General features: G+C 51.1%; 1 protein-coding gene across 2 annotated transcripts; it reads right to left on the reverse strand.

Moving 5' to 3' along the window:
* Positions 1-1,142: 1,142 nt before the first annotated feature.
* Positions 1,143-18,744, reverse strand: LOC134521763 (sulfate transporter-like). 2 transcript variants are annotated; one of them, XR_010072867.1, is made up of 4 exons: positions 18,064-18,744; positions 13,652-17,223; positions 6,873-7,026; positions 1,143-1,157 (listed from the first exon to the last, which is right to left on the reverse strand). XR_010072867.1 is itself a non-coding variant. In XM_063348641.1 (2 exons), exons 1-2 carry the CDS (start codon positions 18,739-18,741, stop codon positions 15,625-15,627), a joined length of 2,277 nt encoding a protein of 758 aa, XP_063204711.1. In that variant the 5' UTR covers positions 18,742-18,744; the 3' UTR covers positions 11,796-15,624. The 2 variants fall into 2 exon arrangements, 1 of the variants encoding a protein (XP_063204711.1); XM_063348641.1 differs by lacking the exons at positions 1,143-1,157; positions 6,873-7,026 and having other exon boundaries at positions 11,796-17,223.
* Positions 18,745-22,476: the final 3,732 nt, after the last annotated feature.

Here is a 22,476-nt window from a genome sequence, read left to right on the forward strand (position 1 = left end):
CCTGAGATAAGATGGGAAGCAGTTGAAAACCAAAGTGATCAAAAAGAAGGGGATAACACTAGTGATACTTAAACAGACAGCCCTTTAAATAATCCAACTCCGACATCTACGGTTTGAAATCTCACTGTTTGCAGAGCACTTTGATTTATTCACCATACTTCATTTACAACACTACCTGGATATTTTAATCTTAAATCCAGTTTAAGGCAGGTCTGACTTTAAGCTTTGGAGGACAACATTTGCATTCATTTTTAACAGTGTAACTATCACTGTTCTTAATACAGACATCGTTAATTCAGGTTTCATCTGAGGGTCGCAAAATTATTTTGCAAGCATCGGAGCGACCCTTTGAGGTATTTATTATCTCAGGACCAAAGAAGAAACCAAAGCAAGGGGCAACCGTGTCAGCAGCAGCTGGAGCAGGGCCAGGCAGCTGCCTGCGGGACAGGGGCTCCCCTCCGCACAGCAGTGCAGCCCCTCCACGGCCGGTGCCTTGGGATGTCTTTCGCAAAAACCTCTCATCTCCATCTCCAGCACAGCCCCAACTTTGAAATGGCCAGAGATATGTAAGACCACCTACCCCTTTCCCGGTTCCAGTCATGCGAGGTGGAATATGAAATAAGTCTGATATCAGGGGACAAGTTTGTCTTTCTTTTTTACTGGAGACAATTTTTTTGGAGACAAATTCCCCATTTACAGTCTGTGAGCTGGAAACTACTAAACAATCCATCAGAAATTTAAGGATGAGGGAGGCAAAATGACAGCGGATAATAAAGCACCCTCAGCCTGCACAGACGTGGGCACCTGGAGAAGCGCTGGTGCTGCTGTAGCTCCACAGGGAAGGACAGGAGGCAGTGCCTGTGCTGGGGCTGCGTCCTCCTCGGCTCCCTCTTCTGCCTCCAGTAAAGCCACATCTGCCCTCAGGCTGGCGCTGCTGCCGGCTCTGTGTACATTTTGGGTTTTCCTCTCGAGCATGCACACCCACAGTGCTCCCCAAGCCCGAGTAGTGTCTGATGGGTTTGTGTCCTCTGCTCTTCAGCGTCCTTTGGCGTTTCCTCTGACTCCTCCTGGGAGAGGCTCTCGGAGTGCTGGGCCATCTCAGTCCTCTCTCCACAGGCCACAGAAGTGTGACAGAACATTTCATCATTTTCTTTTAACTGGTTTAAAAAAAAATTGTATATCTAATGAAAATTGGTTCTTTTCTCCTGCAAAGAAGTTTTGGAAGAAAAAGACCTGCCTGGGAGGCAGAATTACATCTCCCGCCTCCTGCCATCCCCCCAGTGCTGAGAGGCTCACAGCACCCCGGGGCATCGGGTGTTTGTCTTTCTGCACTGCAGGAGGCACTGGCTGCTGCTGCTGGGGCGTCAGGACCACACTGCTGAAACCAGAGCATAGATTCTGGTACCAACTGGCAAAAGAGAGAGAAGCCTTAGTGCAGCGCAGAGGCAGCTAGGGGCTGGCGACACCGGCATCACCTCTCCCACCAGGCAGCAGGGAGCACACCAGACACTGGGCCACGCTGGCGTTATAGCCCTTCTTCCTATAAATCCTCCCTGCCACGAGGGAAGGTGACACAGACCCCTTCCCTTCCTTGTCCCTGCCAGAGCAGAGGGATGAACTTGCTGTGAAAATGCAAGCAGGAGGAACCAAGCCACGGCACGCGTCCAGGCAGAAACCTCCTGGAGCTCCGAAGAGCCCAGAGGCTGCTCCGCACCCCATGCTCAGCCCGGCGGCAGCCAGGTCCTGCAGCCGTCTGCCACGGGCGAGATACCCTGAGCTGTAACCCCGGCTGCGTAGGAGCCCGCGCTGGGCTTCATAATTTATATGCATATGAGTCTGCGTATATTTCCATGAGCACTGCATCTCCGAGTGAATAAGGATAACTATATGCAACTGTGAATAAAAGAGCTGAGTGAATCATTCATCATGGATTATTGATAGGATTAATTTTACCTCTTCTTCTGCTCTCAGGATGCCCACAAGCCCCCCTGAATTTATTTTCCCTCTTTTATTAAATATTTTTGAAGACGAAGTAGATTAAAGCCAAGTAATTTTTCTCCTCTTTGCTTGGCTGAACAAGATGGTTGCAGCCAGGTTAACCACTGCAAATTCTTCGCAGAAAGCGAGTGTCTTCCCTTCTGGCACCGGAGCCTGGAAGCTTCAAAATCTTTCCCCCTGAATGGTCATGCATGAGAAGTGCAGTCACGGGGATCTAAGAGGAAAATGAGCACCAGACAGGGGGACAAGCAGAAAGGAAGGGGTTTCAGGAGCTAGCTGGAGTAACTGACTGCCAGCTCAGGCAGGGCTCAGGCAGGGCTGCGCTCGGCTGCGGGACGGCGGGGGGAAAGGTGGTACAAGCTCAGCTCAACAGGTTCAACGCACACGCGTCAGGAGGCTGTTAGAGCTCCTCTTTCTGACAACAAGGAGGAATCAGCTCCTCTGTGGACTCTTCAGGCAAAGTCCTGAGCCTCTACGCTGCCTGTGCTGGCCTTCCAGGCAGACTGCAAGGATGAAGGAGCCCGAGTCCGCCCAGGGCTGGGTACTGATGCTGCTGAAGGACCTCTGAAGGGTGGAGGGCAGAGCTGGCCTCCACCAGCAGCCGGCAGGTCGCACCCTCACCCATTCCTAGCAGAGGAAGGAAATCTTCCTCTGGCAGGGCTCTGGTGGTTTTCCACGTGGAAAGCATGAGATCTCAGCGACACACTCATGACATCAGAGAATGGCCTAGCACATTTCAGTCATGATCCAGCAAAGCAATCCTGGGCTTAGCAGTCCTGCCCAAGCAGGGAGGAGGTTCGTGTGGATCAGGTTATCCTCTGCCATTTCTCATGTGTATTTCTTTTTCATGTGCAGCACTTTTCAGGTAGAGCAACTGGCTGGGAGCAGAACCTGCTCTTCACAAGATTTGAAGCCCATCGCATGGTTGAGCACAGCCAGGAGTTGGCTCCCCGGCGTTTTTGGCAAATGCTGGCTGATGCTCAGTCTTCTGCACATGCTTCATGCCAAGAGTTTGGTAAGCCCGGTGCTTTCAGTCAAACTGTCCTTGTGCAGAAAGTGAACCTGGCTCCATTTCCCACGCCGGAGCAGTCGAAATTCATCTCTGCAGGAGCAGCAGCCTGCTAGGTTCTCCCACGTTGTTGCCTCTCAGAGGACTTTCCTTTGCCCACAAAGACCTCTGCTTGCACGGAGATCCCAGTGTCCACACAACCATGCAGCTGGCAGCGTGAATGTCCATAAGCACCACACGCAAAGCGCTGCAGCCCCTGGGAATAAAACACTCATTCAAACCAATTTGATTCACACTGGTTTCGCACGTCAGCTCTTCTCCAGACAGGACATTGTCTACGGGCATTTGTATGTCCCTTTATTCAGTGTGACAAGCACGTCCTGTCGTGTCTCAGTGTGGCTTCCCCTTGGCCAGCCGCACGCCGTCCGGCACCACCCCGGATGATTTTACACAAACAGGCCAGCAATTGTTCCCTTGCAGATGGCTGCGAACTGCGCTGGGGACCAAGGCTGCTGTTTCCATGGCAGCACGTAGATGATTCCACTTGTTAGCAGCCCTACTATTAAAATACAAACAAAAATAAACCCGGAGAGTGACTTTTTCCTTTCCACTCCTTGTTCTTTGGGGAGCCTTCACCCTCTGCTCCGGGCTGGAAACCTCAGTCTGCGGCTGTGGCTTTTCCCACCGTGTTTCCCCAGGGCTGCTGGCGCTGCGTGAACAGTGGCAGCGGTGTGTGGAGCATCGCACGCCGCGCTGCACAGCCTCAGGAACACGGCCAGGTCGGCTGCGGTCAGCCCTGAGACGGGAGCCTGCGGGGTCACGGCCATTCGGCAAGAGGGAGGCTGGTCCCTGCAGCGAAGGGAGCCAGCAACCCCTGTGCTGCTCTGGGGTGCCCTGACTACCCAGAAGGAAAGCCTAGGCCCCTCTTGGAAATGGAAAACTATTTCCTAAGTCCTTTACTTGCTCAGTGGAGCAGCATTATTTCTGATCATTAATCTTCTGATCATCAAAAATCTTCAAAAAGAAAAGAAAAAATAAGACTTCTCTTTTCAGGCTGTTCAAAGAGAGAACAAACTGGAGCCTGCAGGTGGCTTGCAAACCCTTTCTGGCCGCTGCAGGCTGGATTAACACACAGTTATGGCCAATGTTCGCCCAAGGGCAGTGAGTGCCGGAGCCCGCAGCCAGCCTCCTGCACCCCGGCAGCCGCGATGGCTGGCACTTCCTAGAATGGTTTTTTCAAAGATGCTGGTGATCACTTTTGTGCTTGGCAAATACTGGCTGATGCTCAGTCTTCTGCACGTGCTCCATGACAAGAGTTTGGTAAGCCCAGTGCCTTCAGTCAAACTGTCCATGTGCAGAAAGTGAACCCAGCTCCGTTTCCCACCCCGGAGACACTCGGTAATTTGCAACAGCTCAGCACATCAGAAGTTAAACCAGAGCTGCCCATCTCAGAGCTGCGATACCAATTTGTCTTGGGCTTGGACAAAACAGACAGGTGGCTAGTCCTCCTCCATGGCTAGGAATGGAAGTCGCGGCTGGGATTTGCAGAACTAGCCTGGGGTCTAATAAATGCAAAGACAATTAAGTATTTTCACTTCCAAGAAACAAATACCAGAAATTCTGCACCCAAGTTTAACTCGCTTGTTGTGCCACATTTAACCTTCAGTCCTTCTCACTTCTCCTTTCTGCAGTTTCCACACTGATTTTGGCAAAATACACTGCAACATTCGCACAGCCTTGAAGGGAAATTCATTATGCTGCTTCCCAAACACAGCAGATATTTTCAGCTAAATAACGGGCATAGTAGGCCAGGCCGGGCACAGGGGTGGAAGCGTTCAGCAAGAGAAAATCACCTTTCACCAGCAGCAGCTGCTGTGCTTCCTTTTGGAGGCCACACACAGTGAATTATTCGCGTGGCACGGTTTCTAGGGGGGGGAAAAAAAAAAGAAAGAGAAAAAATAGAAGAAAGGAAAGAAATGGCTGCCTCTGGTCCAGCCACAGCAGCCTAAAGCATCCCAGCAGTATTTAGCCCAGTTATTGTAGTGCTTGGGGAATAAAAGTGGCCCATCTAATACCGTACTTCATCTCTATAGTGGCTACTAGTGGCTACCTAAGGAGGAGGTTAAGAGGGAGCTGGACATGAAGGCTCAGGCACACACGCTGCATCCCTGGGACATTCTCCAAATTCTCCAAGCCAGCAGTGATCTGCAGTTAAAGAAGTCCCTTGGCCAGAGAGGATACCACTGCCTCGATTAATTGTTCTTCCGTTAATTACTCCTGCCAGATTACAAATACATTTTTGGCGTCTGGCAGCAAGGGGTTCCTGCATTAATTACCCCTTGCGTGAAGCACCCTTTTGCATATCTGGAGTGTACCACAGGCCTGTTTCACCTGGTGCTTCCTACTCCGTGTGTGGGAAGAAGCAGGGAGCAGTCCTCCCCTGCTCACACAAACACACAGGCGCTCCCAGGGGCTCCTCCTGAAGGTAATGCTTTGATATGCAATAATGTTCCTGTTTCCTTCAGCAGTGCTGGCAGATCTTGAGGAGTGTGGAGATCTTGACAGCCCTAAGAGCCTATGAACAGGTATACGTCTTAGAGAGGCAGAAACCAGCCCGGCTGTGGCGGTGGCACCCACAGGGCAGCGGAGCACGGCACAGAGCAGGCTCTTCCCGACGCCCTCTGCCCTGCAGTGGCAGACCTGCCAACGCGCAGGGTCACTCCGGCCGTGACTACCTCCATATCGTGGTTAGAGGAACCACAGATTCTCCCAAAAACTGGTGCCCAGCCTCCTGCGGTGGCTCCAGGCCACAGGCAAGGGCAGCCTCAACAGCTTTCATCCGTGTGAAACAACAATGCCATCCAGTGGCTGGCGTGCCCGCGCTCCCCTCGGCACAGCACCCCAACCGGCACAGCTTTACCTGCCTTGATTTGGGGTTTCTTAGTTTATTTTTGGCATACTACCTCGTCTCAAAATAAATACTCTCCAGTCTTAAATGCCGACTGTCAATGCCCTTCTGTGCCCAAGTGCTCTCCCACCAGCACACACACCAAGCGGACCAGCCCCGTTCCTGCGTGACCCCGTCCCCACGTGCTGCCCTGCGCCCGCACTCACTCGCAGAGTGGCAGGGGACACTTGGCACTGCCAACTGTTGCATTTAGAGTAAATACTGATTTGGAAGAGAGTCCGGGGTCCAACTTAACGCTCACCCTCTAATGTGTCCAGCTCTAATGCTCACCTCCTCCATGTCTCAGGTTTTTTTAGACTGAGCAAATGAAGCTCATTTCAGTTCCTCTCCCTTCCTTGACAGCTCACTCTCTTTACCATCTTCCTGCCCCGCTTTGAGCTTTTTCTTACCTTCCTGAAGGCCAAGAATCTTGGAGGTTTTTCCCTTGCTGCCAGAAGGATGGACATGAAGGTCTCTCTGCTCCCATTTTGCCCATCATGATAACACTGTGTCTCTTCCTCCTCGCCTGAGCTGAGCCCCTGCCCTCGCTGTCCCTGCGCCGCATGCCTGATGGCTGCTAGAAAGCAGGATTACAGCCTCTTGGGGGTGCACTGAAAAATGATTTATCCTCCTCCCTTTTTTCCAGTGATGACAGTGCCAAGGAAAAGAGTTTCCCTCCAAGTTTCTGAGACCTGTATTACTGCTAGATAAAAAAATTCAGAAACCCCATCATTTAGCTGTGCTTGACAACACCAACCTCTGCCTTAAGCCCTCTGTGGAAAACCATTTGCCTGCGCAGCTTGATTTGATACCACCTGCAGATAATTTGGGCCATCATTCACCTCTTCTGATATCGCCCACTTTGTGCCAGCGTGGCACGTCTGCCATCCCCAAGGATGCTGGCAAGCTGTCACCTACTGATTGCCACATTTGGAGCAAGCAGAGCTACCAGCCCGGGGATGCTCACTGGCTTCTCCAGCCCCAGTAATAAGGTCCCCATGGTCAGGAGTCCGCTTGTCAACTCTCCTCTGCTGTCTTTTAATTGAAATTGAAGTATTCTTGGGCAAGCAGCCTGCAAAAGAGGAAACAATAACAATATATCAGAGAGAGAACATTTGGTGGTGCGTCTGAAATCTCTCCAAATCCTTGTCCCACTGACGTGGACCATGACCACCTCTTTTTAACACTGGCATTGTCCCTGGAGAAGGACCCCGGGGGAGTCCCCTGGGTTATTCGTGCAGTTGAGCATCCAATCTCCTCTACAGTTTGCTTCCTTAATTATTTTTAATCTTGACTATTATCGTTGTTGTTATTATTATTACTAACAAGTACTTCAAACTCTCAAAGGACATGATAACGTGCACTAATTAGCCTGCCAGATGGTGGCTGCCAAGAAGGCAGTGCAGAGCCTGGCATTCCCCGAGCTGCGGTCCGTGTCCGTGTCCGTGTCCGTGTCCGCCCCTCTCCCCTCCTGCCCCCTCCTCACTTTCCTCAGTCCCGCTGGCACAGGCTTCCCCGCTTGAACTGCTCAAATCATGATTGCCAGCAGCTGAGCCAGTTCATTAGCTAATGAACTCGAGTGGCCAGCCAGTGCGTGTCCCCTCCGCAGGAGCTGCTCTGGCTGGGAAGACCAGCAGAGCTCTGCTCTTCCCTCATTCTCTCTCTGACCTTTATTATTCCAGCCTCCCGTCACATGGATGGTTTTCCTCAGTGGGTTACTCTTCCCCTAGCACACTGTATCTAATTGGGAACTGGCCCGTGACCATCATAACAAAACCCACAACACTCTCTGGCAACTACTTTCCTCTTTGCTAAACAATCCCTGGGGAAGCAGCAATATTTGTCCCTTCAAGCCAGGGCAGGGGTATGCATGGAGGCGGCGTGGATGCCATTCATGAGTTGGCATCAGCGCTGCTGCTCCCTGGCCTCCGAAAAGCTCCCATGAGGGGTTTTCTGTGTGAGGCTCGCCCTGCGCTGGCAGAGGGCAGGGCTGGGTAGACCTAACCCATGCACCCCGCTTATCCACCCGGGCCCTCGGGAGATGCCTGTTGCCAAACGGAGATGCCTCCCACGGCCAGCCCAGCCCCAGGGCTTGGGACGGTGTTGCAGTGTCCCCAGCTGTGGTCTGTGGCGCAGCAGCGTGGGCAGCTCAGCCCGCCAGGGCAGCGAGCAGCACATGCCCTTACCTCAGCAGCCCTCGCAGGTCAGGCTGCAGCCCAGGGAACCCCTGCCTTTAAAAGAAGCCATGAGTCCATTTTTAGCCACAGTCATCATTCCTGCACAGAGCTGGAAGAACTATGGAGCTGTTTTCCCTAGCAAGGTCTCCTATGAGCTAGAGAGATGTGCGCCTCTAAGTGACTAATAACACATCAAGAAGCAGAGCACCCACTTGCAAATAGGAGGGAGCATCACCAGGCGAGTGGGACGGATTGTCATTTCCTGGGCAATGACGGAGGGCAGCAGCATTTGTCACTAAAGAGCCATGGCTGGGCAGCACAGGGCCCTGGGCTTGCAGTGATGAGTCAAATGGAGGTGCTTTGATCTGCCTCCCCTCCCTGATGGGCTTTCTGATTAAAAGGCAGAAAACGATCAGACACAAAGTGGAGCAAATTGACTCCATCCAATTCCTCTCCAAGCAAGGATGAAAAAAGGGCAAAGAGTAGAGCTAGTTCAATAGCAAAATAGCAATTGCAGAAAGATTTCCCAATCACCAGGCTGACTTTGCTGTTTCGTAGGAGAACACAGAGACCAGCAGCTACTGCTACTTGTGAGTATCCTGGACACTGCAAGAATTTTGCCCAAAGTAATCTTCCTCTTCAGTTCATTTAATCTCTGTCCTTCTTCCTTTTCCATCCCTCCTGAGAACTGACAGCTTCTCCCTTTGGAGTGGCACTGGTCCCTATGGGTAGCAGGATGTGACTGTTACCTATGGAGTGGGGTGGTGGCACAGCCTTCCCTTTCAGGGATGTACCAGGACCCCTTCTCCCTAACCGCAGCCAACCTGGGCTGTGCAATGAGCTGGGATCTCCAGGGCCTGTCCAGCCATGAGTTATACTCTCTGCTTTTGGTACTTGTCTCAGGCGGGATGAAGCTCCTGCCCTCTCTCTTCATCAGTGCCCCAGGATCCTACCATTCCCATTTACTTCTGCATAGCCCAAGTGAGGTGAGAGGATTCTCCCCATGCCTATCTTTCCAAAGTAGCCATCTCCCAATTTGTAGCTACAATTACCTGCATGCATTGTCCAGGCAAATGGTTGCTGAGTGCTCAGGAAAGCATCTAGCATGGGGTGTGTAACGCAAAGGTTGTTACTGTGCCTGCACCATGTACTCCCTAGCCACCCACTGGGGAAACCGAAATCAGACTTGTCCCCCTGGACGCGCTCGATAGCTGGGAATAAAACAGACTTCCTCCAAGGGCTCTGAACTCCTCTCTAGAGAAGCATCTCCATGTCTGGAGAAACACCTCTATCTTTATCAGCAGGGCTTGAGAGGATGAATTCCCATCACGTGTCTAAAATTGGAGGATGTGGCTGTGCCCCAGATGTTGTCGCAGCCTTAGCTGCTGCCCAGCCTGACACTGCTGGGAAATTGCAAACAGGAAGATGCTGCCAGCGCAAGCTCCCCCCATAGACACAAGGACACGTTTCTCAGCCTCTCCAGGAAGCTGCTCTCCTTCTTTAGACATTAATGTTAATCACTCATGCAACTGCCCTTATCGCTCCAGGTGCTGCTGAGATAAGAGGTGCCGCTCATGCTGTTAATGTAAATCTGCTCTCCTTTGGAGGAGAGGCTGTTTGTAAGCAGGGAAGAAGAGGATCGCTGGAAGCCCAGCGGCTGCTGACAGAGAGCTGTCACCCCAGCTTCTCCAGGGCTCCCAGGGATGCTGGGTGGTTGATTAAACTGAGGGCACCGAGTCGTGGTATCATCATAAAAGACCAAAGCGCCCCGTTTTCACAAGAACATCACTGAGAAAAGTCCCATCTCTTAGATTCACTGTGGAAAAACAAACCGATCACATTTCCAGGCAAGTAACATGGGGGATTTTGCATCTCAAAAGCTACTTTGTCTCTTTCCCTTGCTTTTCTTGGCCACTGAAAATCTGGAAATGCTACCAAAAATGTCACTTCCAAAGCTGTGTGGTTTGAGCCCTGGCAGCTCCCTTCAGGGACGTGAATCTCATGGCTGCTATTTTACAGCAGGTGGAGGGAGGGATGCAACTCAATGCAAAGAGGGTTTGGATGCTGAGTGACTTGCCAAGGACAGAGCAGGGAACAGCGTGCTGTTGTCCTGTCCCCCCTCCCAGGTTCTTACCTTCAGGCTGCACCACCTGTGCAGCCTTCATAGCAGGGTCCAAAAATCATGGAGGAGCTTGGAGACATGGGGGCTGGAAGCTCTTTTCCACGTGACTGTAGCAGGAAAAGACCCCAGGCTTTGCTGTCAAATTATCACAGCCCCGTCATGCTGAAAGCTCTGCCTGCGGAACCGGAGTCAGAGAGCTGGGGCTTGGAAATGGCACAGCAGTGCTGGGCCTGGGGGAACACCTATGAGGTTGGGCATGTAAGTATGTACCCGGGCTGGTGTGCCGGGATGCCCACACCTGCACACTGCCAGCTCGGCGAAGGCAGCGTCCTCTGCCAGCAACATCATGTATTTGGTTGCACAACAGAAATCACACTCAGCCTTTGGCCTGCAGTCATTGTGGCTGGAAGGAGACTACGTCCAGGAGGAAATATCTGTGAAAGCAGGCTGTCGTTTATGACAAGAACTTTACAGTCCCCCAGAGCAATCTTCAAAGAGAAGAATAAGTGTGGAAAGCACTTCTTAATCAGACACGTGGAGCTTGGGTTAGTAGTAAATTTGGTGCACATAATAAAAACTCGTCACACCTAGTGCAACAGCCGGGACTGGAGAAGACCCATCCTCCGACCTCTCCCTGTCTTCCCCTTGAGCCCACAGCTCGAGCAGGGTGCCTGGGCACAAGCCCCATGGCTCCAGCCCAGGCTCTGCCCCAGCTCTGCACACAGCTTTGGGGACACTTGCCCACAATCACCACCTGATGTTTGCAGCTTGGATTTTTCTTTCATATTGCCAGGGCATCATCCATCATCCATGATGATACCCCTACACCAGGCACCTGCACAGCACCCAGGACACTTTGTACTAGAGGGTAGGGATGAGTGGCAGAAAAAGGAATGGATTTTTATCCAGTGGCTTAGGAAGGGGTTTCTGATGTGGCCATCCCATGACTTTGAATGTTTTAGACCAGGATCTAAGCGGAGGGGTGCATGCCCCTTACTCAGTGGAAGAACTTGGAAGACACCATGAATATGTCAGAGCAAAGCCTTTCTTCTGAGAAATATAAGTAGAAATATGGCACAGCAAACCCATGAAGCAATCCCGAGCAGCAAGTTCTTAGATGAAGATGCGGACACCCACAGGGCTCAGCCTGGCAAGCTCCCGGGGAGTCAGGGAAGAAGGGGGCCCAGCAGAGTCCCTGGATTGTGCTGAAGCCCTCGGGAGCTTTTCACCCGCAGATAGACTACGTTAGCCCTAGCCACTGTCTGCTGAGTCCTTTGTCACCAGGCTATCTCCAGTGAGGACCATTTCTTTTTTTTTCCTTTTTCAGGAAATCCAGTGCCAATGCCTGCAGCTTGCTGCTTTCTATTTCCAGCTCAGTTTTGTCTGCTAGGGAAAGTTTACATGGGTAAACTCTGCACATGCTGGCATCACGCTAACTGCTTTAGTGCAGTCACAGGTCTGCAGAAGCAACTTCTTGCCATTATACAGAGCGTGTGTTTCCAGGAACAGGCGATGGAAGCAAGGAGAACAGCCCTCCATGCAGCAATCAGTGTCTCATATGCTTTCTAGAAGGGGAAGCAAACACCCATCAGCCACGACAACCTTTATTCCTTAAACTTCCCCAGAGGGAGCATTTCAAAGCATCAAAAGGATTTAAACCTGTCCGGCTGCTGCTGAGGCATAATTAACAGTTGCACAGTCAGCTCCAACTGCAGCTGACAAAGCTTTAGCAGCAATCCTCTATTTATCACACTCCTGGAGTATTTATAGATCCACAGCAAGGCAGGGGGGAGAGAGAGAAGCAGAATAACAGGTGAGCTGCTTAACAGGAGGGATAACATTTGCTTTCAGCTGCACGGCACTTCCTCAGCCCCTGGTGAAGCTTTAGGGGACAGGCACACGAGAGGCCCCGGGGTGCAGCCTGTCGGGGACACAGTGGTGGGTCCTCTTGGGTGGGAGTTGTGGTGGGTCAGCGCCCCACTGAGGTGCTGAGGTCCTTTGGCAAAGAGGGGGATTTGGGCTGTTGCAGTTGGGTGCTGGGGGTAGACGAGCACCCTGTGCCCTCACCAGGAGCCTTTCATCACCAGGAATTGGCCCACAGTTGTCGCGGTCCCTTCCTGCTCCTCCACCAGGAGATGCAGGTGGTGAGAGGCCAGCCTGACCTCCCACAACACTGCCTATAAGCTGACCTTGGACTGTGTCATTTGTCTTTCCTCATCTCTCCTCTGTGTCATTTACAACCCAGGGCCTCTTCATAGCAACTGATATAAAAATAGCAGTTATCCTCAAGCTACCTTGCCAATCTGTGGGGAACAGAGAAAGGCTGGGTCACCGAGACGTTTGACTTGTGGGCTGGAAGGTGATGCTGGCGCCGATGGGCTGGGAGATCTGGGCAAGCAGCCTGTGCAAGGACTGCCATCAAGATCCCAGCTGCTCTGGGCTGGAGAGGAGAGGGAAGGAGGTTGCCACCTCGGTTATCCTTTCCCAGGGAAAGCATCTCATAAAACTGCTCTCCTGGCTCTGAGCAGAAACCACTCACATAAAAAGCCATTTCCCATCACAGAGGGCTGTGGGAACCGCTGCTCTGACAGTAATCTCTGTGCTAGCTTGCACCAGGCCATGCCCAGGAATTATCAGCACTGGTTTTATTTCCTGCTGTGGCTTTATGACCCCACTGAGAACATAAATGCATCCAAGTCTAACTAAAACAATTTAATTTTCACCATAAACAGTCTTATGAAGAAAATTATGGCAATGCTATTCCAAAGGGGAGGGAAGGTCATAATCCTTGCAGGTAACAAGGCTTTTCTTCTCTACTGCCTTGCTGATTCTCTTCCGTTCAGACACAAAACTGCCCCATTACTCATTGCTGCATGGCTGATGCAGCCTCCCTGGGGAGTTGCCTCATGCTGCCATGGCCTGCCAGGACCCTTGGCGAGAGGAGGTGCTGCAGCACCTGAGAGCTGCACCCCGCTGGCACCCGGAGCATGCCGAGCACGCCTGTCCCTCCAGCCCTGCAAGCCTCGCACTGGCCTCTCCATCAATTCAGCTTCATCTGACACTTACAAGCTTGCTCCAAGGACCTGCAAGCAGCTGGGCATCTCTTTAATCCATTTGACCACAAGAAGACATTTTCCTGAGCAGAGCCAGCAGGTTTCCTTTTCCATGCACTTTATTTACAACAGCGTCCTGTCCCTGGGCTCTGGAGTCACTGCCAAAGCTAGAGTTCCCTTCAGCACAATATCTCTGGTGCCACGTTTCTTGGATGAGGCCAGGGGAATAGTCACTTATTAAATATGCAACACAAAAGGTGTTTTTACAGATGGAGTTCAAGGAAGAAAAGCTATTCTGGTACTTGGCAATGCTGTGGAGCCTCACAGCTCAGAGCAAGGACTCACCCCTGGGATGCAGAAGCAGAGCCAGCATGACGCTGCCTGTCCCAGCCCAGCAGAAAGGACCAGTCCTTGTGTCTGCTTCGGAGCCAGGTCCCCTCTGTCAGTGCTGCAGGCAGAAGACAGCCCTGCCTGACGGCCATGGGTGGCAGCAACGTTTCTCCAGCTGCAGTCAGGATCCAGCCATTGCATTTGAAAGGCAGCACAAATTCTGGCAAACACTGGGAGAACCGTGGCCATTGCAAGCTATGGCACAGGTGTTCCTGATTTAGAGTTTATGAAGAGCAGCTGGTGATCTCGGATACCTTTTCTGGGGAAGAAATCTATAATCTCAGCTATAGAAGTCATGAGAACCTCAGTCTGTAAATAACAGCAGGGGAAAGCGCCTCTTCTCCCCTGCAGGAGACTGTCCTGAGCTACACACAGGGCCTGAGGGAGAACTATCAGCTGAACAAACTCCCAGCAGTTTCTGAAACGACTTTGTTTGTTTTTAAAGGAAGTGCTTTGCTGTCGCTGGGCTTGTTGCCATTGTTTTGTGACCGTTGAGGGGCTGTTAAACTCTATGCCATAGGGTGTTTGGAAAATAAATGAGCCTCTGCAATCCATTTCCTGCATTGACTCAGAGTGGCTGTCGGGGAAGAGAAGGGCAGTCCAAAATAAAGGCAGCAAAAGATGAATATACATCAGTGAGTGAGGGAGTGAGTGGGACGGGTGGTTCTTGTCCCCGGTGTAATCGGGCCATAGGCCCCATTGCTGCACGTCTCAGGAGGCAGGTGAGTGGCCTTGCTGTCTGGCACCCAAAGATGCCTTGGGGCATGCACTTCTCCACAATGCAATTTTCAAGGCACTGTGCCACAACAGAGGACGCTGGCATCCTTTCCCTAGTTATTCTGTGTAGGGCCATTATACAGGTGCTCGAGGTGCACATAGAATGAAACTCCAAGTAACAAGCTCCTGTTGCCTTTGTGAACCTCCCTGGTGGGTCCCAGCAGGCTGTGGCTCCTTTCCTGTCTGGGGGTGCACACCTTGAGCTGCACAACACAGGGGAGTTGCTTGCCTTCATGCCTAGCCTTGGAGGCTGGGGCTGTGCCTCCCCATGGGGAGGTGGGAAGCATCACCAGGGCTCCTCAGAGGAGCAGATGGCAGACCTTGCCTACAGCTCCTCTCTCCTTTGCCTTAGTGTCCTTTCTTGACCCTCCCTCCCCACAAAAAGCAATCAGATGGTGGTTAATGCCAGGGTGCCACGGGGAATGGGATTTTCAGACATAAAGCTTGGGTTGCTCACAGCCCTCTGGGGACAAACCCCTGCAAAGCCTCCTCCTGTGATTGCCACTGCCGCAGAGTGACACCTATTACTGCCTCAAGGACCGTGGCAGTGCTTGTAACGCAGAGGGACAGCATTGTCCCATGCTGCTGGCCCTTATGGACAGTGTGAGGACCAGGCCACTTCCGAATGTCACCGGGTCAGTGAGGGACACTGTTCCATCCCGGCGGTGGCTCCAGCTCACCTCCTGCTTTTCCACATCCTGACAGTTGAGCAGTCTCTTGACGGGGCAGGGGCTCCCTAAACCACAGCAAAGGGTGCCACGATCAGCCGGAGGCACCCTTCTATCCAGCCCTGACCCAACCAGCCCTGCCCGGGGGCTGGGGGCTGGGATGCAGCACTTGGGCTTGAAAGCAGAGCGGTCTGACACCCTCTCTTTGACCCCTCTCTTCCACCAGAGCCGCGTCCCCCCCCGGGCGGACCGCGGAGCCCCGAGAACTGGAAAGGTCGGCTCAGTCTGTTCATCACGGCTCACTCGTGCCCCCCAGTGCCCACGAGAGACACCTATCCATGCGGGATAATCCCTAGTCCCCAAATCCTTTTGCCCCATGCCTGGTGCTGGCCATTCATCAAAGTCTTTTTTGCACGCTCTGACTGCACGTACCAAGTGCACCCCAAGCCCATCCCCATCAGAAATCGTTCCTCACACACAGGGCTACAAAGACACCTGGAAGTTCAAGTCTTCAGGGTCTGGGAGAGCATCCTTTTTCTCCTTGCTCTCCTCCTGCTGCACATGGTACCGCCGCTCAGCAAACTGCACTGCATTGTGGACGCTGTGGAAAGCCAACTGACCGCCACTGTCTGTCTTGCCAGCCCAGCCTCCCTGCCGGAGCAGGTGGCGGATGGAAGGGTTGCAGTTGGCCAGGAGCACCTCGACGCCAATCTCCTTATAGTCATGATGCATCTCCTTTAGCACAGAGAGGCCTCCGGTATCTATAAACTGCATTGCCCCACAGTCAAGGATTAAGGTGTGCATACCTACACAGGGAGGGCAGGCATCTACTGGAGGCTTCTCAGCCCTTTTCTTGGCCTGTTTCAGGCAGTCAAACCTGGTGCCAAAAAAGCTCTTGCTGTTGGCTGTGTCTGCATTTGCCTGGGCCTCCACCCTTTGGTGCTTAGTGGCCAGCAGGATAGGATTTACCCCGGTTTTCTGGTAGAGAACAGCTTTGAAATAGTCCTTGTTGGCATAGTAGAGGGATGACTCGAAGCGGAAGATTTTGATGTTGACAATAGTGCTGAGCTGCTTGTAAGTGGACTGGTCCTCGTAGATTTCTGTGTTGCTGACCTTGCCCAGGAGTGTGGCCCTGGGTCTCTGCATGCGGAAGATGACACAGAGCAGAGCGAAACAGACGCCCACGAGAAGCCCAATCTCTGTGGTGATCAGCGTGGAGGACAGCATGGTTGTCCACCACACCACTGTGTCTAGCTTGCTGAGCCGCCACATGCTGGGGGTGTCACGGAACTTCCTCAGGCCCCCCCGCAGGTTGGCAATGGTGACCACCCCCAGGATGGAGGTCTGCAGCGAGTGGAAGAGTGGGGCGATCCACAGCAGCACTAGCAGCAGCACCAGGGAGGTGACCAAGCCAGAGACCTGGGTCTGGGTCCCTGTGGACTCCTTCAGCAGAGTCTTGGTCAGAGCCGCAGAGCTAGCAAAGCAGTAGAAGAAAGAAGGGATCAGGTTGCACATGCCAATGGCAATCATCTCTTGGTTGGCACGGACAGCGTAGCCATGCTTTTTGCCAAAGATTTCTGCCAGGGAGACAGTCATGGCAAAGCCAATAACAGCAATAGGCAGAGCATCAACTGCCAGGCTGGAAAACAGGTTTATATCTGGTAGAGTGGGTTTCCTGAAACCGGTGGGGATATCCCCACAAACAGCAGACTTGTATCGCTCTTCGAAATTAAAGTAGTAAGATATTACTGTGGCTACAATGACCACCAGCAGCTCTATGGGGAGTGGGGCCTTCATCTTCTCCTTATACCTGTCATTGATCTCTTTGACGGGCACTATGATGGCCAAAGCAACCAGGCTGGTGACCAGGTCACAGATGTTGGTGTTCTGGATGTATCTGAAAAGGTCAACCCAGGTCAGGATGAAGGATCCCACCCCTTCATGACGAGGGATTTTCAGTCCCAGGAGACACTTCATCTGGGAGGTGATAATGGTGAGGCTGGAGCCGGTCACAAAGCCACTGAGGAGAGGTTCTGACAGGTAGACAGCCACAAAGCCCAGCTGTAAAACCCCCAGCAGGATCTGAAAAGCAAGCCAGCCATACCTTTAGCATTGATGAGAAAGGCTGGAAGAGGTGGCTGGCAATTTGTGTCAGTTTGCTTCCACTTTAGCAGCTCTGGCTATTCTGTCTGCTGAGCATTCAGTGCGAGGCAGAGGACATTGTGTTCAGTAGTTAATCTGGGGTATGAAAAACTAAAGGGACCTACCTCTAACACTCGTCTGTGCCTAGAGATGCCATACAAAGAAGCCTACAAGGTCCTTGCTGCTGTCTCCTTAGAAGCGATAAGGGCACATATTTAACACTCAAAGTCCAGGCAGCAGCCCCATTACAGCAGCTCTGAGTATCACTCGGTGGCATAAAACCAGTGTGATGGACTGAATTTTAGTTGTTCCAGTGAAAGAGCCCGAAGTTGTTCAGTGACAGCTAGGCCCAGGCAGTGGGGAGCCCCTTTGAAGGAGGGGCTGAAACCCTGCTGATGGCAGGGTCCTTGAAGGCTGTTCTTGCCAGCCCCAAACCTGCTCTAACCTGCACCAGGTGCCAGCCCAGCCCCAGGACTGATGTGGTGGGAAGCATGGTTCATAGTTCCTCCTCCTCCCTTGCTGTGTCTGATCCTAAGGATGTTTCAGACACATCCAAGGATCTGGATATCACATGGAGGGAAACAAAACCCCCCATTCAGCTGTGTTTGGGAGCTTCTAAATCACTACATTTGATTCAAGGGTGTTGGGGTCTAGTCACATCAGGAAAGGTTTCTCGTGACTTGTAAGTCTGAACCAAGACTGGAGCTCAGAGATCTTTAGCTCAGAGAAGTTCCTAGCAGGGAAAGAGAGAGGAAACAGCACAACAGTGAACATTTGTACCTGGTAAAGACCAACCAGAAAGCTTAAGGAAAGGGCCACAGTGATGGCGTAGCAGCTCCTGTCACAGGCACCCGTCCCATTGCTGGAGGAGGTGGAGTTGCCCGCCAGTGAAGATCCAGCGTTGTCATTGCTGTACCCTGCTAGCTGGAGGTGCCGGTTCACAGACTGCCCAATCATCAGGCACAGGACACCAAAGGAGCCCACGAAGTTATGGCGCGAAGTGGCCATAGCAACGTAGATGATATTGCAGAAGAAGTTGGTGTAGATTCCGTAGATGGGATCCTGGTTGGCTAACAGGGAGTAGGAGATGGACTGAGGGATGGCAACTATCCCCACCAGGAGCCCAGATACAACATCCCCAAGCAATTGCGTCTTGATGTTATACCGGGGAAGCCAGTCCAGCACTGGGAACAGCCGACAGAAGAAAGTGATGATGGTTTGATGATCGCATGTGCAGACCTCTCTGGCTTTCTTTAGGATGAGTTCCTTGGTGCTGAAGTCTGTGGGCTCATACTCCTCCAATTTGACACATATAAAATTGGCAGGAGTCTCTTCTGGCATTAAGGAGCCCAGTGCACCTTCGCTCTGTCCTGACTTCTGGCTCGATGTGTCCTCCATTGCACCAGGAGAGCTAAGGCAGGAGAGCAGACAGCCATGAACTGTTGCAGTCATGTACATAATGTGCTTTGCTTAGCTCCAGGGCTCATGGAGATGGCATGGATAAATAAATAAAGGAAAATAACCTCAGGAAAATCAAACAGAAAAGCAATACCCCATAGTGCCAGTTGATTTGTTTGTTTTCAGTTATGGGACTGATCAACCACAACCCTGAGACCATGGTTTACACTGCATTCACACTGGCACAGATGCCCACACCAGGGCTGGAGCTACAGACCCCTGTGATCCTTCCTAACATACCTCTTCTCATGAAACACAGCAGCAGGAAAGCTAAGATCAGAAAATATTATTTCACTGAAACTTCTTCGGGAAGCCTACATTGCTTGATGACACTTCCACTTAAGCAAAAACTATTTTGAAAATGCTGAGATATTCCAAGTGATGCTTTAGGAATGTAACATGTGGGTAAGGGAGGTAATTTTCAAAATAGTTTTTCCTTTAACATTTCAAAATTTTAAATTACACTGCTAGCTTGCATCAAACAGGCCCATCACAGGGGCTCCTATCTGCAGAATGAAAGCATCCTTTCTCAGTCTGGTTAAATAACTCATTCACTTTCCAGAGCTATTCCAAGTTTTTCAGTCAAAATGCAGCTGCAACAAAGCATACCTTTCTGCCATATCTGAACAATACACACAGAGAAAAAAGTCTCCCAAGAGGAGACCTTGAGTGGCTGCAGTCAGAAATCAAACTGAGACGATGAGAACTCCCACTCCCCTGCCCCATGGCTTCATTTCACATCACTTGTCCCAACCCAAATCTCTTACCTCTGTCTGCGGGGAGACACCCTGGGTGTTTTCTCACTACCCGGAGCTTCTCCCTGGCAGACAGACCTGTCTCTGAAAGCACGAGGCTCTGCAAACCTGTTTCCTTTTCCTTCCTTCTGGACCATGTGCCACTTGCCTTGAGAAGAGATCTGAGTTACTTAGCCAAGCGATCGGCCCTTTTATCTCCCTCCAGCCGATGAAGATGGTGCAGCCAGCCAAACAGAGCTGTATTTTGAAAACAACCATCGTTCTGGGAGCGTATTTTTGATGAAAACTTGTTTTGGCCATTAAGAATGACTGAAGAGGTTGAGAGAAGTGTTCCTGCCAGATAACAGTATTGCTGGTATCTGGAGATGTGTTTACTAAACACGGGGAACAATGCAAAGAAATCTTCCTGCGGGTGCTGTTGCTCTGCCCCTCCTTGAATTGAGAGAGCATCATTGCCTGAGGTCTGCCGGGATTCTCCGCTCAGGTTTTCATCTATTCTGGACAAGCTTTTTTTTTTCAAAAAAAACCAATCAAAAAGCAAAACTAGTTCCAGAATGACTTTTCTTTCCTGGTAGCTTTTCCACCAGCGTGCTGCCACCAGCCCCCTGTGCCACCTGGGCTGCACCGGGGCGGCAAAAAGCAGAGTTCTGCCCTGGCAGCAAAGGTGTGATGATATGGGCTATTTCTAGGTAGATAGAAGAACTCAGTACATGTCGAATCTGCACGATCCACATTTTGCACATGCCTTTTAAAGACAAGCACTAATTTTTTTAAGCACAAATAACAAAGGATTTTGCTTTGCAGAAGTAAGCACAATTTGGAAAAGTGCAGGGTTGCATTTCTTTTGTAGGTAAAGGTGACCAATTGCATTAGCAGCCAAGAAAAAGGGTAATGTCTTATCATCCTGAATTGAAACAGCAGCCTCATAAACAACAGCTGTAACTGTTGTGCCCTTGTGATCCCTGCCAACAACCTGCCTCAGACCTCCCAGTACACGCTCCCGTTCACCTCGTTCTCCCCTTTCTTTTCCATCTCTTTTCCATCAACCTACTCTCTAAGCTTTGCGGGATGCGCCATTGCCCCATGGAGCAGGACAAACGCCTGGCAGTCAGGCAGCTCAGCCCCGGCCTCTGCTCCTGGTACCGACTGTGTGCTGGGCTTGGGGAGGGGGCTGAGAGCCCACGGCGTTTGGAGAGATGGTGTGGGGTATGCAGAGATGACATTTTCACAAGACTTTGATTTAGATGCTGGGGAGACACCCTGAGGGAAAAGAAGGGGAAGATCAGCATCCTGAGCTACATTTATCTCATCAGTGGAAGTCTGTATCTCAGTAATTAGAAGTAAATAAATAAGAAACATCAGTGCTCTCCGGCAGCAGGAAAAAATGAGAGCACATGGGAGAGGAAACAGCTGCTCAGTGTATTTATCTATTTATATGAATTCTTTATTCTCTGCCATTCCTCCACAGCTCATGTATTTTCAGGTAGCTCCCCTTTCCCTTCCCCTTCTTTCAGTAACAGACTGTATCCTTCCTCAGCCTTGTCATTCCTCCTGTCCTTAAAAGATGATCCCTTCATATGCTTTAATATCTTTCCTAGTTATAGCTCATTTTGTGTCTTGGCCTGTCTGGTGTCTCTACTCACTCATTTTCCTTTTCCATCTTCTTCCTTAGCAAATGACCCAAACTTCCATTTTCCATATGATTCCTTCATCTTGAAATTCCGTCACTGAAGAACCAGTGAGTCTGTCACTGAAGAGCTGGCCAGGCTCGTCCTTTAAGTTGGCTTGTTTCCTGGGATGAAACACATCTGAGCACAATCCATCTTCGGGTTTTGATCTCATTTAGGAAGCATTCATCTCCAGTTCTGGATCTTTGATCTGTCCACCGTGAAAATGGGACAAAGCACTTTTTCTATTTGTGACAGTACCTAGGCTACCCTTAACCTCCGCCCTGCCTTCACTGCTGGCTGCTGCTTTTCCTTCCAACTTCCATCTTCACTTATATACTCTGGAACTCTTTTCTTTGTTATGATTTCTGTTACCACCTGATATAGCTTGGCGAGCCTTGATATAGCCATGCTCTTCCACCTCTCTGAGGCACAGGTTTTGATGAGCAGTTCTTTTTTCCATTCCTTCTGTCTCCATGCCTCCCCTGCCATCCTTCCCTACAAACTTTTTTCTCCCTTTCTTGTGTGCAAACTCCCAGTTGCTTTTGTATACTCCAAAATATTCCATACTTTCCCTGCAATTTCGTTCTCAAGCTCCTTATCCCAGCTGGCTTCCCCGTGTATTCGGTTCTCTCACTGAAACAGCGTTCGGTTTTCTCTTTGAAACAGTGAGCCTTCATGCTAGAGCAGCTTCTGTATCAGCACAGCTCTCTGTGCTGGAAATTCAGGCTGTGGGCACTGAGGAGAGGCCAGTTTATGTTCTCCATCCCGACAGAACCAAGAACATACCTGGCTACACTGAACACTGTGTTCATCACCGAAATCACTTTTACTGTATGAGGTGAGGCAAGGGCAGAAACTGCAAACATTTCACGTTTGCTCTAGCAAACATATAGCAAATAGCTTAAAAAAAGAAACCCACCGCAGAACTTCATGTGACCTTGAGGTGGCTAAGGCTGCCCTGCCTTCCAAACGCAAGGTCACTGCAGCTAACTGCTGAAACTCTTTGTTTTCAAATGCATCTTCAAGGGTTGTTCTTTATTGTCACTATAAACTTACTTAGCTATTTAGCTCCTTTCTGGGCTAGGCTGGGTTGGACAGACCGTATTAGCTTAAACAACGCCAGTGTAGACAGGACGTTGCCTGCCACTAACGTGTCACCCTCTGTTTTTAAGACAAGCAGAAAGCATAAAGCACGAAATCCAAATTTTTCATTTATGGCATGGTACATGAGCAATTTAACATCCACCTATACAACAGCCATTGCAGCCAGTCTGACACACAGCAGTGGAAACCCAGGCTCCCGATACAAG

This window comes from Chroicocephalus ridibundus, chromosome 11, assembly GCF_963924245.1.
Source record: "Chroicocephalus ridibundus chromosome 11, bChrRid1.1, whole genome shotgun sequence".
Lineage (NCBI taxonomy): Eukaryota > Metazoa > Chordata > Aves > Charadriiformes > Laridae > Chroicocephalus > Chroicocephalus ridibundus.